The sequence below is a fragment of the Thalassophryne amazonica genome, chromosome 1 (assembly GCF_902500255.1).
Source record: "Thalassophryne amazonica chromosome 1, fThaAma1.1, whole genome shotgun sequence".
NCBI classification, from domain to species: Eukaryota; Metazoa; Chordata; class Actinopteri; order Batrachoidiformes; family Batrachoididae; genus Thalassophryne; species Thalassophryne amazonica.
In genome coordinates this window covers 38,047,692-38,067,357 of record NC_047103.1, presented here as the reverse complement: position 1 = coordinate 38,067,357, position 19,666 = coordinate 38,047,692, and the positions used below count along the sequence as shown (strand labels likewise).

Here is a 19,666-nt window from a genome sequence, read left to right as displayed (position 1 = left end):
TAAAGTTGACAATGAAAATAGAAGATTTAATAATGACTGGACTGATGAATATGTGCACGTAGAAAATGCCGAAGGCAATCCTATGTGCCTGCTGTGTTGTGACTGTTGCACGGTGAATAAGGAATATAACGTGCGGAGGCACTTCATTACAACTCACTCCCGTTTTCACAATGAATATCCACCGGATTCTGATGCGCATCAAATAACAATAAAAGGATTTAATATGAACTACAAGCTAAGCACTGCAATCTTCTCGCGTAGCTGCACTCTGCAACAGAAGACAGCAGCAGCATCCCTGCGTGTTGCGTGGGTTCTTGCTAAAAAGAAAATGCCAGCTGACTCCAAAACAGTGAAAGAATGTACAGATACAACAGCTGCAAGACGACTGAATGTTTTAGTCACAGACGTTTTCGAGACTCTTCGGTTGAAGAAAGTTGAATTCATGTCGCTGGCTGTGGATGAGTCAACTGACAGCTCCAATACAGCACAACTTTGTATGTGCGGTTTTTCAACTGTGACTGTTTCAAGGAGGATCTGTTGGGCCTAATTTCACTGGAAGGACAAACAACAGGGGAAATAATTTTCCAAAAGTGTATTGCTTTTTTAAAGACAATGGACTGGACCTGGAGCGTATTAACCTGCTGGTTACAGATGGAGCTCCCTCAATGGCAAGAAGCGTCAAAGGACTGTCTGCACGACTGTCTGCTGTTGCACCAAAACTACAGTCTGTCCACTGTCTCGTTCAACAGAGTGTCCTCTGCTCTCAGCTTAGTGGTGAGTTGAAAATTACCATGGACTCTGTGATTGCTGCAGTGAATCAGAGCAACATCCAGTCTTCAGCACAGGTTGTTTCGCAGACTACTTGCTGATATGTCAGGAATTATCACCTTTCTATGTGAATGCAAGCACAAGAAGGCTGAAACATTTCTGACAAAAATGCTTGATATGAAATTTGTCTCAAATGTGCTTTTTAAGTGATATCATGCATCATTTGAATGGTCTTAATCTGAGTCTTCAGGGGAGGGATAAAACTGGCTGATGTGGTTGAAAAGCTGACTGCTTTTATATATATATATATATATATATATATAAAAAATTCACATGTGATCTTAACAGGCTGCTGCACTTTCCTACACTGTGACTTCATTAGTATATACTTTTGATGTTCTGTTAAAAAGGGAAAAAGAAATGCAGTAGCATTTGTCTCAGTTGTACATCCAAGAGTAATAGTACAGGTCACGAGAATGTCCGGCCCACAGATCATAGTATTCTGACAAATTTGTCCCCCGGAAAATATAGTTGAAGAGCCCTGGTGTAGACGATTCCTGATGATTCAAAGTTTTTGGATGTGACTCTTTGGATCCTTACTGCAGGTTCAGACTGGGCCAGAATTTATACACCCCGCACACGTTTATAAATTTTGGCCCAATCTGAACCGGCAGTAAGGATCTAAAGAGTTACATCCAAAAACTTTGAATAGTCAGGAATCTTCCGCTGTGACGAAGCCCTCATCGCTGACTTGCAGCCGCTGTAGGAGGAAGAAGTAGTCATCATCCAGAATCATCTGCACTGGTGATCCCTTCCAAAAACGATCAAATCAAAATTGACTTTTATGCAGTAGTCTAAATTTTCAGGGTCCACAACTTGAAAAACCAAATCGTGACTTGTGTGAGTTAACAGAGCTCACCTGTCGTATTTCCATAAAAAAATAATTGTTGGCTGCAATATTAATTTTGAAATTGCCATTCATAATATTTTTAAATTCATTTTTGTAAGTGTAAGGAGGTAATAGACTTGCTGTGATTTTCAAATGGTTCTCATTGTGGCTAGTTAAGAAAATGAGCAGTTCACTGTACAGCTTCATTGGTGGTTAATGTTTTTCTGGTCAGTGAAGGGGCTATATAGTATCCATGTTCACAGCTTCATGGTGGAGTAGAACAGAAGAATTTTCATAAAAGAAAACTTATCAGATCTAGGGTCAAGTTTTTCATGTGCCTTCTGGGAAAGCCTTCTCTGTGCCATTCTACCATGAAGCTATATAACTGATATTGTAATAAATAAAAGTTGTACTATCCTCAATTTTCCCATCATAGCTACACGAACCTACAGCTCCTTTAGAGTTGTCAAGGGAGTCTTGGCAGCTTCGCTTGCTAGTCTTCTTGCATGGTCACTCACTTTTTGAGAACTGGCTACGACAGACAGATTTCCCAAACAGCATCATACTGTTTGTTTACCTTAATGATTGACATAAACAAAGTCCAAGACATAGTCGGTGTCTAGGAAATTTTCATGTATCCATCCCCTGACTTGTCTAAAGCCTGGAGAGTATACACTGTGTGAAGTTTGGCTGTCCCAAATAAGAGATTAGTACCATGTAAGAAACATGGCTGCGTCTTTGCTTCAAGAATGGCCTTTATCACATACTCTCACAACCAAAGATAGCAGGGTTCCCGCAGATCCCTCTTTCAAGGCATTGAATTTGTTCGTCTAAAAATAAGGTCTTAATTTGTATTAAATGTCCTTCAGTAGCTTTAAAAATGGCAAGACACGGGGAGTCCTTGGGGAGAGATGGGGAGACTCGTCTGACATGGCAATTAAAAATATCAAAATAAACGGCCTCTCGTAATGCCACTCAAAGCAAGATACCAGAACCAATGCAATGTCTTTTGCTGCTTGAACCCTCAGAGCAAAGATACTTTTAACTAGATAGATGGAACTTAAGCTGAGGACGCGCGACGAGATTAGTTTGCCTAATTTTACCCACAATTCACAGTTGGGCAGAGTCTGCACCCATTCATGCTAGTCTGCACTAACCAGTGGGGATAGTTGGCACAGAAATTTGTTAGTGTTGGGGTAAAAACCCAAATTAGCAAATGTGTGAGGGGAACAGACCTGACCCAACCTCAGTCACCCCTCCCTGCGCGCAACTTGCACAGCCATTCCTGTGTAGTAGATACGCAGTACAATGCAATTCTACACAAACCTGGTGTGAAAGGGGCTGTACAAGTATAAATTTAATAAAAATTGGCTTATATGGAAAGTTTTGCAGTGTAGTTTAAACCAGTAACCATGTTCCAAACCCTCAGCCAATTTAAAAAAATAATTGCTGTTGCCAAGTTGTATCGTTGCGCCATAACCCCCTAATTTGCATAAAACAACATGGCTGCCCGTTTTTATCAAATTTTCTGTTTGTTTGTATTGGCTGTATAAAATAAAATGAAACTTCTTTTTCCATGTATTTTGACCTGTTGAATTAAAAAATTTCACTTGGCAAGCTGTATTCATTGTATTCATACTCATTCACCCATAATTTGCATAGAACTGTTTTTATTATATTTTGGACAAACTTGCTTGAATTTGTTCAAGAAAAGAAATACAACTTCTATTTCCATGTATTTTGGTGAGATAAATACCTATATTAAATTTACAATCTTAATCTGCCAAAACTGGCACTTGTATTTGCCAAAAACAAGGCACAGGACTAAGGCAAGTAGTGCTGGCAGTGATTTGCTGCAAATGTGACATGTTTTAATTATTACAATGTGGGGAAATCCCACAGTGACACACACCTCGCAGGGGCGTCCAGTGGGGTGATTTCCTGCATGCCACGATATTCAGCAGCTTTTGCGGTGTGTTGATGTGACGGTCAGCTGTAGCAATATATTTTAATTTATTCTCACGCAAGATCTAACTGCTGCAGTGTGGATGCATCATAGATCTTGTGGAAATAAACAAGTGTTTGTTAAAACGTTCCTATCAATAGAAAAGTTGTTTGAGAAATGTGATAGTTAGTGTGATAGTTTAATGTTCATGTTAGACTCAGAAATATTGCAACAACAAGGCAATATTGCTGACAATATTGCATTGGAAAATTTGCCATCTCTAGCTACTCTACTTAACGTCTTAAAATGAAAACATCTTAATCGGTCATTTGTTAAAAGTCCTTAATTATGCAATTTTCATATGACTGGAGGCATAACAGTGTTGAAAATACTAATCTTGAGTATGAAAATTCGGATAAAGGTTTATGTACATGTACAGCTTTAATAAACTTAAATAAAACGGGAGGTCTTGCAGTTTTATGCACATTAGAGGTGAAGGGGTACAGCTTGCCAATTGCAATTTTTGAATTCAGCAGGTCAAAACACATGGCAGTGAAAGTTTTCTTTTCTGGAGCAAAAAACGCAGACTTGTGGAAAATTTGATAAAACTGGTGGCCGAGTTGATTTATACAAATGTGTGGTGGGTAAAGATGCAGCTTGGCAACAGGAATTTTTTAATTAAGTAGGTCAGAATACATTAGAATCAATCTCTTGTCTACTTGTAACACAAAATGCTTGACACACTTTATCCAGGCCCTTTTTTTTGAAAACCGAATCTAACTAGTAGGTACCTTCTCTTGCCTTGCCTCAGAAAATACGGGCTTGCTCTGTGTTCTCAGGTTAAGAAGTTAGCCGGTTTTAGCTCCTTTTCCTGCTGTGATCCTACATTGTGGAACAGTTTCTCTATTTATATTACAAAATCCACTTCAGTTGAAACTTTTTAAGGCAGCTCTTAATTTTTTTTTCTCTTGTGTTTACCATAAGCTATATTGTTTTATCTTAGCTTAAATATATTTGCTGTTTTTTGTATTTGACATTTAATATAAAATATGGGAAAGGTCTTGACTAAACAATGGGTGATTGAAGAAAGCTGCTACATGCAGAATTAGTTACTGCAGTGCACAGCGCATTTCAGTGAAGTCATTCAGAAGATTTACAGTGTTTAAAATAAAATTAATGAATTAGAAACGATGACTAGAGAGTCAGTGTTTAGCTTCCCAGATTGCATTACAATGCAAGAAAAAGGCTTTTTTTTTTCCCCGTCCCGACGCGCGAATTTCTCCGCATGTCTGTCTCAATGTGCCAAAAAAGTGCTGATGTCCACATCTTATGCAATTTCTGTGGTAGTCAGACGATGTCCTGGATCAACACAGCGTTCAGTTTGGAAATGAACGGCGCATTCCACTGTTACAGGAGTTTTTGTCATGGAAAGAGGAGCAGAGAAATTCGCGTGACGGGATGGAGCCGCATGGCGCAAAGCAACGCCGTGATGAAGCCTCACAGGACACGTTCTGGCATGTCCAGCTCATCCACAATTTCTCGGATAGTCACACGACTGAAAAGCCACCGAAAGCCATCTGAAAGCCGTCCTGTGAGACCAACACGGATGTGCTTTTGTCCGCGCCATGAGCAGCTCCGTGGCGCATCCCTCCGCTTCTCTTTCTGTGACAAAAACTCCTGTAACAGTGGAATGTGCCGAAAAAGTGGTGATGTCCACGTCTTCTGCCATTTCTGTGGAAGTCAGACGACGTCCCGGATCAACAAAGCCTTCACTTTAGAAATGATCTGGTTGTTTCAGCGGGGTTTCAGCCTGTCTATCGGCGCTCGGACTGCGCCGTGCTCTGAAGCTGTGGGCGGTCTTTAAATTGGCTGGAGTACTCCTTAATCTGTGTAATCCCCATAAAATCGTCCCTGAAAGCCATCTGAATTTTCCGAATGGTGTCCACCTGGAGGTCTCTGTTTCTGGAAAAATTTGATGCAGCAAAGCTCCAAATCGTTCAGACATTTTATTCGCAATAAAAATCCGACGAGAGGGGTGGACCACTGCTCACACAGCCTGCTCACAGGCGAATGACGCAACCGACAGGCATGAAAAAACTCACGCATGTGCACGAAGGTTCAAGCTTGGCTGATGCAATCACACGTGATTCAAATCCATATGGTTTTTGCAAAAAATAAAAAGGTCAGATAGTTTTCTAACAGACCTCGTATATCTCATGCAGCCGACTTTTCTGTGTAAGCCTGATCCCATCAGATCTCAGAAGCTAAGCAGTGTGGGACCTGGTTAGTACTTGGATGGGAGACCTCTTTGGAACACTAGCGGCTGTGTGTGTTTCTCCAGGTAAAACTGGAGTTGCGTCAGGAAGGGCATCCGGCATAAAGCTTGTGCCGACTACCAATGCGGATCTGGCTGTATCCGCTGTGGTGACTCCGAAAAAAACGGGAGCAGCCGAATGAACAACGACATAATGAGTATATCTCATCTAAATCAATTCTAAAATTTACCAGTAATAAAATTATAAATTTAAATGAAGTTTTAAGAGTGGCCGTAATAAATATTTAAGAAACTTAGTTTATGAGCAACTTCACCTGTTATTGCTCAAGCACACTGTAAGCATTGACACAATGGAGTTTGATGCGGAAGAATTCAGAAAGACACGATTGGAATGTTTGATTACCATTTACAGTTGGCAATGAAAGACTTGGGTGTTAACTTTGTGTTAAAGTCAGAACAAAAAGCTGCACTGAAAGAGATCTGGGAAGAGATGCATTCTGTGTGTTGTCGCTCCAAGAGCGGCAGGCTGAGTAGGGTGACGAAAGTAGCCCGGCAAGCTATCCCCCAGTGTCAAAATAGCAGAGATGTCGGTCTAGTAAGAGCGACACTCTGAGCAGGGTGGATGCCAGCTGCCGTTAAATGCCAAAGAAGAAACACCATAGAAGAAGAAGAGTGACTTTCTTAATTTTAGCAACTATTCAAACCCCTCCAATGACTTTTTTTTTTTTTTCCAAAAAGAGATTAGCAAGAAATCTTTTTCTGGTGTTATTAGAGACTTTTGGAGAGTCTGATGTGAAAGCGCATATTTCCCCTCAATGAGCGTGTGTTGCCATCCCAAAGCTCACAGGAGACCGCCCGCCGCCTCCACTCGAACAGAAAAGGAGCCAGACAGCCAGCAGTGAGTTACTCAATTTCATTGGCTGAGAACACTAAAGTTAAAACAAACAAAAAACAGGTAACTCTGCTCGAGTGTCTCTTTTGGGTCACTTTTGTCAGTTCAAAATCCAAGACTCAACAGAAGAAAGTTCATTTGTATTTCTAAACATGTGTAGGGTGTTTTTTTTTTGTTTGTTTTTTTTTTAATATTCACTTTCTGTCCCTCCCACAATGTTATTCCTTCTCTCTTACAGCGTCAATAACAAATACTCTTTATTGTCATTGTAATCGCTACAATGAAAGTTGTACTGATTACTGTACTGAAAGCCTTTTGGTGCCAATATAAACCTGTGTAAACCACATGGCGATTTGAGAGGTTTGGAGAAGAAAAGAAAAAAGAACAAAAAATTTAACTGAAAGAAAGAGGTATGTCCAGAGTGCAGATTAAGAAAAGAAAAAGGCAGTTATGCAAATTAGGTGATGATGTCATTTGTTGTTACGGGCCAGTCCTAGGCCTACTTGTGCTTATTTTTTGCACCATGCACACTTACTTCAATAATGTATTATTATTGTTAAAACTTTATCTTTGTGCCAAAAAATTATTATATTGGTACATAATATATTGTGGCGACACTATGGCTTTCGATATGGCTTGGTAGATCATGATGCACTTTCAAACTTCAAAAGTAGATCTTAAATGGTAAATGGACTGCATTTATACAGCACTTTTCCATCTGCATCAGACGCTCAAAGTGCTTTACAAATAATGCCTCACATTTACCCCGATGTGAGGGTGCTGCCATACAAGGCGTTCACTACACACTGGGAGCAATAGGGAATTAAAGACCTTGCCCAAGGGCCCTTAGTGATTTTCCAGTCAGGTTGGGATTTGAAGCCCAATACCTTAACCACTAGACCATCACCTCCCCTTGTTTCAAAATAGGTTGGGCACCCCTGCTTTAAATCATGGAAGCTGCGATATTGGGCCTCCAGTGATCAGGCTTGTTTGTTCAACACATCTCATATGAAAAGATCACTGGTTTTCCTTCCTTGGACCACCATTAGTAGATATTGACCACTACAGACGAGGAACATCCCACAAGACCTGTAGTTTTGCAGATGCTTTGAAACAGTTGTCTAGCCATCACAGTATGCTAGTCCTTTCGTATGGCTAGCATACTGGCATAGTATAGTTTTACGCTTTTTACTTTAATTTTATTAGGAAACAGAGCGTGTCGTACCCTCAACTTTACCTAATTCTTGGTGTTTTAGTGAAGCTTAGGGCTAGTGGCCGGCGATCACCTTATTTCCTGTTTTTCTTGTTGTTTAGTGCTTGCAAATTATACTTTATTTCTTCTTTCTGATGCCTGATTGTTTTCTTTCTGTTTAAGGTGCGGCTCCATCCAGAGATGGGTGTGGTATTTGTGCTGGAGACCCTCCTGTCTTGTGCACCAACTGCATTTCCTGTATATTTGTTTTGTGAATTGTTCTGCAATTTATGTCCGTAGCATGGCCCAAGCAGAGGGTCACCCCTTTGAGTCTGGTCTGCTTGAGGTTTCTTCCTCAGAGGGAGTTTTTCCTTACCACTGTTACTCTGTGGGTTAGTAAGGTTAGACCTTACTTGTGTGAAGCGCCTTGAGGCAACTCTGTTGTGATTTGGTGCTATATAAATGAAATAAATTGAAAAAAAAAAAAAAATCACATTTCGTCCCTTGTCAAAGTCACTGAAATTTCAGTGTGTCCCCATATTTAGCTAATGTCATGGCAAAGCGTCTGTACATCCATTGTCTGTCCACAGTTATGGAAAATACTTGTCCTTCAGTTCATAACTCATTTTGAAATGAAATGTTTATTTTTGAATATCAAGGAACAAAAATAAATAACAATAATACTAATGTAAAAATCCACATGTACCATATAAACATAATACACAGAAACACCACAAAAAGACTAGCAAAGGTAGCCAAAGCAAGGAAAGAAAAGAATTAAGTAGGAATAATCTAAGCACAGTTTGTAATTGTCCTTAACAAATGTTAAATTGTTGGGGAAAATATAGACTTGTTATGGTGAAATACTGAAATACACCCAAAATTGTGCATGTTCCTGAATTCCAACCTTGCTGAGGAAAACAAGTTTACCAAAATAACATACGACTCAACCAAATTTTCACCTTGCTGGAAAGATTTGCTGTTAGTTCAGGTTTTATTCAGAAGTGTCTTTCCACTGCAGTGTAAATTCTAAAATGACTCCCCAAAAGTTTACAGGGCTTGGTAAAGAATTTTATTTACAGTATATCTTTTTTTAGGTGCATAGTGTGGGGAAAATGAATCGGAGAATAAATCCAAATGAGCTTTGCATCATTGTTGCTCTGGTTCCCGCTTCCAAATGTGTCAGCTAAAAAAAAGTTTGCTTGCTGCTGCATATATCCCAACCATTGACAGGTGCCATTGTAATGAGATAATCAATGTTCTTGACTTCACCTCTCAGAAGAATATTCATATTTTAGATAGGGATGGGGCTGATCCGATCCCGGATTGGTATCGGGTTCTGGTACCGATGTAATTTGTGGATCGAATTTCCTCATCCAACCTGCGGGATTTTCCGATACTGGAGAGGAACCATGTCTATGAAACCTCTCTCTTGCTGCCTGCTCTCTGCTCTGTTTACTGCTGAGTGGGATAAGAGGAGGGGGAGGTTTCTGAGCTGAAGCCGAACTGTTTCTTCCCTGCACTGCAGCTGAGTGTTTTAAGCCACCAGTAAGGGCAAATTTTCACCCGGCTCTCTGGTTCAAATGGTCTGTGCCACCGAGCACGGAGTTCTGAAAAATGAACTGAATTGTTACAGAAAAATCTGCCGTTTCGACATCCCGAGGCTGTGAAATGCTTTAACAGCAGCTCAGGGCTCAGAGACAGAGAGAATGCTGTTTTTTCTCTTTTAAGTCTATAAATAAAAGTACTTAATTCTTTTCCCAAAACATCAAATCTAGGCTTCCATCTAAGATGTACCTTCTGGGAAATTGTAACTGAACTTTCAAGTCTTCTTTTTAAGAAAATTCTCCTCTAAACACTTAATCATGAAGCTGTATAAGTCTGTGTATAAAATATCCTCATAAAATCAGCAATATTAAAGCAAACAGCATTGGTATCAGATCGGAAAAGTATTGGTATCGACAGATATCCAAATTCAGGTATCTGGATCAGATCAGCAGTGCAAAAAATGTGTATCAGTGCATCCCTAATTTTAGAGCAACATATGTTGCATCTTTCTTAGGGCAGACCCTGCATCTACCAGCAGGACAAAACTGCATTCTGCCTGAGTTTTAACATGAATGGCTACGTTGTCACAGCATGCATGTGCTAGCGTGTTCTGCTTGCAGTCCTGATCTGTCTCAGATATGAAGTGCAAAATACATCAACAGCGCAACTGAAGATCTGCATAAAGCCTAAATCTGGGAAACATTCCACTTTCTAAGCATTAGAAACTGGTGGCTTTGGTTCCTTATTAAGTGCTTGTGAGAGAAAAGATGATTTAATTAATGAACAGGACTGGCAACTGGTATCAAATTCAAATTAAGCATCAATCATCTTGTTTTTCCATTTCGGTCATTCCATATGAAGTCAACCAGAGGTCCCATGGTGACGGACTCAGATTTGGCTATAAAAAAAATTGTTGGTGCCTCTACATATATAGTGAACATTTGCAAAGTTTTAGGTGGAAAATCTTAAGGGTTTCTGAAACTATTGGGTTTTAAAAAAGGGGTGTTTTGCTTGTTTTTGGCACTCGCAGATTTTGAATACCAATATTTCTGAAACGAGCAAAGATTTCTAGCTGAAACTTACTTTCCTGGATATTGGGCCTATGCTTTCAGATTTTGTCTTCAGGAATAGTCTGTCTCTTCTAGTGTGTATGACTTATTTGTCTCCAAAGTGGTGAATATTGTATGTGCTAAAATGGAAAAATCAATTTACAGGGGGCCAATGTCAGCCTACAGTCATTTACAACAGGCTATTGATGCTGGATTCCTTCAATTTGAGGACAGGACTGTCTGCAGGAGGGAACCTGACTCTGCAAAAGTCTTAATTTAGAAGTTAGGGGAGTCTTTTCTGATGACAGAATATGAAAGCCTGGCCCCCAATTACCCAAGAAAGCAAATGTCAGCCAGATATCTTTGCCTTCATAGATACTGGCAACCAGATTTTCCTACTCAGGAACACACAATTTGCGAGTGTCAGGTATGTGCAAAAGCCCTCTTTTAAAGGCCCATAGTTCAGAAACCCTTAAGAACTTTGACCTAAAATTTCCATGTTTTTCCAAAACAAGCTTGTATTAAAGATTAGAAAATTGCAGATTCTGGTGGACTGCACATTCTTACTCAGTGCATATATCTGTATCAGGATGTGGAAATGGAAGGATGAATGGGATCTACTTCAGGGAGAAAACATTTATTAACTGAATGAGCAAATGGAGGAAAAGAGCACGATGATCCACCAGGATCATATTCTGAGTTGTTGCTCAACTCTAGCCTCTGAAAGAGATGCCATTGAGTTACAGCATGTGCCATAAGCTAACGAGGAGGTGTTCACTTGCAGTACCACGCTCCATGCACCCCACCACCCTCATTCTCATAACATACACAAACACAATCTAACTGAAAAGGCCACAGGTTATAAATAGCAAACAAATGCAGTGTGTGGACTCTGTGTGAGTACTCCTTAATGGTTTGTGCTTTTTAGTTAGGATCACTCTGTAACTGTCAGATTTGCTTTGTTGTTTTGGGTAATTAGTGATTTTCTGATTGTTTTCATGGTCAACATGTGGGATGAGATTAAAGAAATATCTATGTAAGTAGCCTGAATTATGTGACCTTTTGTAAATATTTGGTGTGAATCACATTTTCAAGGTCATGGTAGGGTTCAAATCACTGTGCATTTCCTCATAGTTATAAAACAAAAGACTTGCACAAAATTACAAGGATGAAATAACACTGCTTAAAATGTTCATTTGGTCTGAGGATCTACAGTTTCCACATTCTTCCTGAAGTTTTTACACTGCATTTTGTGTAATCACTGTAAAACATCATCTGACATAGCATACATTTTTGTGTAATCACTTGTCTGTTTTTGAGTGCAGAGTGCATTTTTACATTCTGTTATTCCATAAACCAAGCCAAAGGCCGGAATATGGTAGTTTGAAGATGAGTATTTATTCAAATTACACTCTGTTTAAAAAAAAAATGCAAAAACCTTAAATGGGAAGAGAGGAGAGCTTAGTTGGCTTGCAATCACTTTTTTCTAAATTAAACTTGTTTTGTCTTGATTTTGAGAGGTAAGGTTTCATAACTGAAACATCAGGTCACAACTTTAGAAACTATAAGGCTTTTATACCATTTTTAACATGTACAAGTAACACATAATTAATGTTTTCACTCTTGCAGCCTTGGGGTGAATGGCAGTCAGTGGCAGATGTTATGTATTTTAGACTTTTCAGTTTTGTCCCCTTTGCTCCACGTATGCATTTCACTGCAGTTGATTATATTGTGCGGCATTCTCACAGGTGCTGCTGTAATTATTCTCGCCCCCTCCCATTTCAAAGTTACCCCCTCTGTTCTGGTTTCTTCACCATCACACGACTATGCTCAGCTGCAGTTTATGGCACATTACTGCTTCCAAGTTTACATGTCTTAACAAAACTTAACTCTTTTTACAGAGGCAAAACACGAGATACAAACCTTCAACACACACACAGAAGAACCATGGTGGAGTACTACCAGATTTTAGGCGTTCACAAAAATGCAACTCAAGATGACATCAAGAAAGCGTGAGTAACCTTAACTGTGTTTTGCCTTGTTTTCTCTTGTTGTTGCCAGTCAAAAGGTGCAATAGGTTAATTATATCTAAAAGTGTAAACGGACACGAGGGCCTGCACAGCCTCTGTCCTCTACCCTTGTCAAATAGCTCCCCCTGCACTCAGCCTCTCCGCAGTCACAAAGGTTTTATAGTTTTCAACATAATGTGGTAGATTTTGCAAGGTACTATTGTCATATGAATGAATTAGTTTGTGTACTGAAAGGTTTGTACTCTGCTTGAAACAATTATGAGTCCTTTGAGTACTAAAGGTCAGTTAAGAGCTGAATTGTTTTCATCCATGGAACCATTACAGAAGATGGTGTTTACCCTACTATTAATTTTACCCTTGGCTGGGAAGTACGGGTGCCCTGACACTTGCACGACTTTGATCCGCGCACTTGCACACACATCATTGTGACGATCCCACCCGCTGTGTTCCCAGCTGGATGCCATGCTTTGTTCCACTGGATGTCCCGCATTGTGCGCTCAATGCTGCATAAATAAAATAATTATTTTGTAGCAGATTAATCATTTTCTCTTCAAGTTGGCGGTTGAAAACGCCTCTAATAGCTTCCGGAATCACAGAGGACTATTCCAGCTGCAGCTTTTCTCTCTCACGGGCGCACTTAATGAGGTGGAGAACACATTGGAACAGTCTAAAAGGTAACTGTAATGCTTACATTGTAATGGCGTGGTAAAACAGTTGCATGTTCTTTCCTTCTTATGAGTAGCTGTAGAAGTATGTTTGATAGATTTAATGTCTCGTTATAATTGATCAGACGAGCTGCACTCTGATGCGTACGCTGATGCAATCACTCGCACTCACGCAGTGTTTTTGAATTGTTTGCACAATGTTCACTTGAAGTTCACATAATTGATGCATAATGAAGATTTTGAACATTTCAAAATTTTCTTTGCGTGCGTCCACAAAGCCATTTACACTGGTTTGAGACGCATTTACTCTCATGCACGGTAGAATGCATGCAAGTGCACAAATCAAAGTTGTGCAAGTGTCAGGGCACCTTAACCTGCAATGTATTGACATGCCATCCAGGGGGAGTCATGGACTCTCTTGTGCTTCGGAAATCTAACATGAGTACTGGCGTAATGGGCCTTGGGTCCTATAAGGACAGACTACTTTTATTTATTTATTTCTCTGCAAAGAGATTCATTGATTTCCAGCTTTGTATTGTACCAATTTGAAATTCTGACAGCCAGAGTGCTGCTTTTTATCATGTGACACTTTTGAACCAATGGGCCAGTAGAAAAATAAACATACTATTTATGTAAGGTTTTATTGAAATAATTTGCTGTGCTAAAGATTTCAAGGTTATGAATACTTATTCTACTACTTTGAAAGAAAAAAAATGCTACTCAGAGTAGGGATGAGTATTGAAACCAGTTTCTGTTAAGAATTGATAAATTATTCGATCCACTGATATTGGTAGCCTTTTTTGGTTAACAATTCCCTTATCGGTTATTCTTTAATTCACATTACGTCGAAGCTAGCTGGTGGTTGGAGATGACTCCGACCACTCAACATGAAGAAAATGTTTTTTCTCTCATGCATGGTCCACTGAGGAAACAAGATTAGCAACACAATCAATGGCAACTCGTCCGAATATTTACCCTTGACTGAAAACAAATGAGTAAATTAATTACTTTTATGCATTTTTGTGGTTTCTTGAGGCATTTTGTGAATGCAGAAACATGCTCCTGTGATATAAAACAAACCAACCCTCGCACATGCTCTGGTGAGGAAACAAGTTTAACTGCACAATCAATAAGTCCGAGTCCGGCGATTCGCTTTTTTTTTTTTTTTTTTTTTTTTTTTTTTTTGGTTGCTTGAGGCATTTTGTAAATGCAGAAATGCGCTCTGACCTCAAAATGCACTCCTGTGATATAAACTAAATGTACCGTCTTCTTCTGTGACGTTTAATGGCAGCCAGAATCTTATTGCTGCCACCTACTGCATCAGTCCGTTATAGCAATACTAAATCCGATCAAGTCCAGTGTCTTTCAAGTATTTAAAAAAAAAAACACTTCCTCCTCCCCACTTTAATGTGTCCACTTTATTTATGATCAAGGATCCAGTGACCAACTTAATATTTATTTAGTTTAAGACTCAATAAAATGTTGTTGACATAGAAAACCTGTAAAGCCTACTTTTAATACATAGAAAATTCACAGGAGGTATCGATAAGGGAATCAATAAAGAATCGGATCGATATGCGGAATCGATCATGATATCGATTAAAATCTTATCAGTACTCATCCCCAACTCAGCGGATATTGTGGGTCTTTGACTTACTATTTGTAATGTTTAAGAATTGAACTATCAGAAATGTGGGATTTCTTTGAAAAATCACGTTTTTATGAAAAAATATTATTTCAGTTAAACTTTGAAGAGCACACGTGTTGTTTTTATGCTGGTGTTAACCAGTCTTCTCTTGCACGCCTCCAACTTGTGCAGAATCTTTTAACAAACACTTCCAGACATAAGCTTAATATGCCTGTACTTTACTCACTCCATTGGCTTTCCAGTTTGTTTTAGAATTAATTTTAAGATTTTTAATGTTTGTTTTTAACGCTATTAATGGCCTTGCACCATCCTACTTCTCTGAAATTTTAACTCTTTGCACTTACAGTAGGAAATTACGGGCGTCTGATCAACTTTACTTGGCTGTTCCGAGGTCACAATATAAGCTCTGGGGTGATTGTGCTTTTGCGATACTTGGCCCCAGACTGTAAAACAAGTTACCTCCTGATTGACACAATTTTTCGGACCTAGCAGTTTTTAAATCAAAGCTCAAGTCTTATGTTTAAAATGGTTTTTAATGCCTTGTTGGTGCTGTGACATGTTTTGTTATTATGTAGCATTTTAAAGCTATTGTATGTATGTTTTTATTTTTAGGAATTCTTGATTTTTGATTTTACTACAACCCCTGGCAAAAATTATGGAATCACCAGCCTCGGAGGATGTTCATTCAGTTGTTTAATTTTGTAGAAAAAAAGCAGATCACAGACATGACATAAAACTAAAGTCATTTCAAATGGCAACTTTCTGGCTTTAAGAAACACTATAAGAAATCGGGGGAAAAAAATTGTGGCAGTCAGTAACGGTTACTTTTTTAGACCAAGCAGAGGGAAAAAATATGGAATCACTCAATTCTGAGGAAAAAATTATGGAATCATGAAAAACAAAAGAACGCTCCACCACATCACTAGTATTTTGTTGCACCACCTCTAGCTTGTATAACAGCTTGCAGGCTCTGAGGCATGGACTTAATGAGTGACAAACAGTACTCTTCATAAATCTGGCTCCAACTTTCTCTGATTGCTGTTGCCAGATCAGCTTTGCAGGTTGGAGCCTTGTCATGGACCATTTTCTTCAACTTCCACCAAAGATTTTCAATTGGATTAAGATCCGGACTATTTGCAGGCCATGACATTGACCCTATGTGTCTTTTTGCAAGGAATGTTTTCACAGTTTTTGCTCTATGGCAAGATGCATTATCATCTTGAAAAATGATTTCATCATCCCCAAACATCCTTTCAATTGATGGGATAAGAAAAGTGTCCAAAATATCAACGTAAACTTGTGCATTTATTGATGATGTAATGACAACTATCTCCCCAGTGCCTTTACCTGACATGCAGCACCATATCATCAATGACTGTGGAAATTTACATGTTCTCTTCAGGCAGTCATCTTTATAAATCTCATTGGAAAGGCACCAAACAAAAGTTCCAGCATCATCACCTTGCCCAACGCACATTCAAGATTTATCACTGAATATGACTTTCATCCAGTCATCCACAGTCCACGATTGCTTTTCCTTAGCCCATTGTAACCTTGTTTTTTTCTGTTTAGGTGTTAATGATGGCTTTCGTTTAGTTTTTCTGTATGTAAATCCCATTTCCTTTAGGCGGTTTCTTACAGTTCGGTCACAGACGTTGACTCCAGTTTCCTTCCATTCGTTCCTCATTTGTTTTGTTGTGCATTTTCGATTTTTGAGACATATTGCTTTAAGTTTTCTGTCTTGACGCTTTGATGTCTTCCTTGGTCTACCAGTATGTTTGCCTTTAACAACCTTCCCATGTTGTTTGTATTTGGTCCAGAGTTTAGACACAGCTGACTGTGAACAACCAACATCTTTTGCAACATTGTGTGATGATTTACCCTCTTTGAAGAGTTTGATAATCCTCTCCTTTGTTTCAATTGACATCTCTCGTGTTGGAGCCATGATTCATGTCAGTCCACTTGGTGCAACAGCTCTCCAAGGTGTGATCACTCCTTTTTAGATGCAGACTAACAAGCAGATCTGAAGCAGATCTGATTTGATGTAGGTGTTAGTTTTGGGGATGAAAATTTACAGGGTGATTCCATAATTTATTCCTCAGAATTGAGTGATTCCATATTTTTTTCCCTCTGCTTGGTCTAAAAAAGTAACCGTTACTGACTGTCACAATTTTTTTTTTCCTGATTTCTTAGTGTTTCTTAAAGCCAGAAAGTTGCCATTTGAAATGACTTTAGTTTTGTGTCATGTCTGTGATCTGCTTTTTTCTACAAAATTAAACAACTGAATGAACATCCTCCGAGGCCGGTGATTCTTTAATTATTGCCAGGGGTTGTATAAAGCACTTTGGACACCATCTGGCTGCTGTCTGAAGGGCTATAGAATTAAATGTTGATTTGATTTTTGTTTTGCCCAGTTTATAGAAATAAAAGAAAATTTAAAGGAATATCAGTTTGTTGACAGCTCATTCTGTAAAAAAAAAAGAAAGGTGACAAAATTGTATCATATATGTCTATGTATGTATGTATGTACTTCTTTATAGTCCGAGTGATGCAGAAAACTACGAGCACAATCCTTCACTAATCCAATGGATAGGAAAGTATTAGCACCAATAAGCCATGTTCAATCAGATTGTCCTCTATAGCTGCTAACACATCCACACTAATTTGCAGTTATGTAAGATGAGAATTAAAAATTATTATTGTCTGCCTGATTGCTTTAGTTACTGTCATATAAGCAATACATATGAGTTCACTTATTGACAATGTTCCATTAATGTAGACGTAACTAACAATTTGTGGCAGATTGTTTTACCTACAGTGGCTGATCCAATCTATGCAGAGAGCCTCTTATGTAAAACCGGTCCATCTGTCAACAACTGTTGTTGGATTGTTCTGTCAAAGCCAAATGTCTTTGTTTTTGATTAATATCAGTTAACTTAATACCTTGGAGACCTTTGAGCCAAATGTAGAATAATGAAAGGAAACGGTAAAGATAAAGGGTACCACTGCTGATACTGAGTGTATGGGTTTCTGACTAAAGAGTCTATTAGGTCACAATACTTTGTTCAGCACAGTTTAATCCATTGATTATTGACCAGGCTTTAGACTGAAACATAATGTCACAGACAAAGACTTGACATACAAAGTCCACTCGGCACAAATCCAAAAAGGACTCAATCCCTGGATCATGTGCAGCCTCTGCCTCCCCCGACCCGCTTTTTGTTTTCCTTATTTCTCTCTCTCTCTAGTGTCAGCATCTGTGTCTGTTGTCGGTGCTGCTGTTCAGCTCATAAATAAACTGCTAACGCAGCGTAAACCGATGTACTAGCCTCCACTACATGCCAGTGGGGTTCTGCCTGCCTTCATTATTTTTGGTTGGAGTGATGGAAGGAAAGTGAATGGGTGTTGTAATTGCAGTGGGGCAAAAAAGTATTTAGTCAGCCCCTGATTGTGCAAGTTCTCCTACTTAGAAAAAATGAGAGGTCTGTAATTTTCATCATAGGTACACTTCAATTATGAGAAACAAAATGAAGAAAAATTCAGGAAGTCACATTGTAGGATTTTTAAATAATTTATTTGTAAATTATGGTGGAAAATAAGTATTTGGTCACCCACAAACAAGCAAGATTTCTGGCTCTCACAGACCTGTAAATTCTTCTTTAAGAAGCTCTTCTGTCCCCCACCTGTTACTTGTATTACTGGCACCTGTTTGAACTCGTTACCTGTGTAAAAGACACCTATCCACAGCCTCAAACAGTCAGACTCCAAACTCAACCATGGCCAAGACCAAAGAGCTGTTGAAGGACACTAGGAAGAAAATCGTAGATGCGCACCAGGCTGGAAAGAGTGAATCTACAATAGTCAAGCAGGTTGGTGTGAATAAATCAACTGTGGGAGCAATTGTAAGAAAATGGAAGACGTACAAAACCATTGATAATCTTCCTTGATCTGGGGCTCCATGCAAGATCTCATCCCGTGGGGTCAAAATGATCATGAGAATGGTGAGCAAAAGTCCCAGAACTACACAGAGGGACCTGATGAATTACCTGCAGAGAGCTGGGACCAAAGTAGGCTACACACTACACAGAGAGGGACTCAAATCCTGCAGTCCCAGGCCTGTCCCCCTGCTTAAGCCAGTACGTGTCCAGGCCCGTCTGAAGTTTGCCAGAGAGCATATGGATGATCCAGAAGAGGATTAGGAGAATATCATGTGGTCAGATGAAACCAAAATAGAACTTTTTAGTAAAAACTCAACTAGTCATATTTGGAGGAAGAAGAATGCTGAGTTGCATCCCAAGAACACCATATCTACTGTGAAGCATGGGAGTGGAAACATCATGCTTTTGGGGCTGTTTTTCTGCAAAGGGGACAGGACGACTGATCTGTGTTAAGGGAAGAATGAATGTGACCATGTATCGTGAGATTTTAAGCCAAAACCTCCTTCCATCAGTGAGAGCATTGAAGATGCAATGTGGCTGGGTCTTCCAGCATGACAATGATCCCAAACACACCGCTCGGGCAACGGAGTGGCTCCGTAAAAAGCATTTCAAGGTCCCGGAGTGGCCTAGCCACTCTCCAGACGTCAATCCCATAGAAAATTTGTTGAGGGAGTTGAAAGTCCATGTTGCCCAGCAACAGCCCCAAAACATCACTGCTCTGGAGGAGATCTGCATGGAGGAATGGGCCAAAATACCAGCTACAGTGTGTGCAAACCTGGTGAAGACTTACAGGAAACGTTTGACCTCTGTCATTGCCAACAAAGATT

General features: G+C 39.4%; 1 protein-coding gene across 2 annotated transcripts in view; it reads left to right on the top strand.

Moving 5' to 3' along the window:
- Positions 1-19,666, top strand: part of dnajb6b (DnaJ heat shock protein family (Hsp40) member B6b) — an 87,880-nt gene that overhangs the window by 3,971 nt on the left and 64,243 nt on the right. For both annotated transcript variants that reach the window (XM_034168212.1, XM_034168221.1), the window contains exon 2: positions 12,455-12,570. In XM_034168212.1, coding sequence (XP_034024103.1) covers positions 12,506-12,570 — 65 coding nt within the window. In that variant the 5' untranslated portion in view covers positions 12,455-12,505. The remainder of the gene's footprint in view (positions 1-12,454; positions 12,571-19,666) is intronic.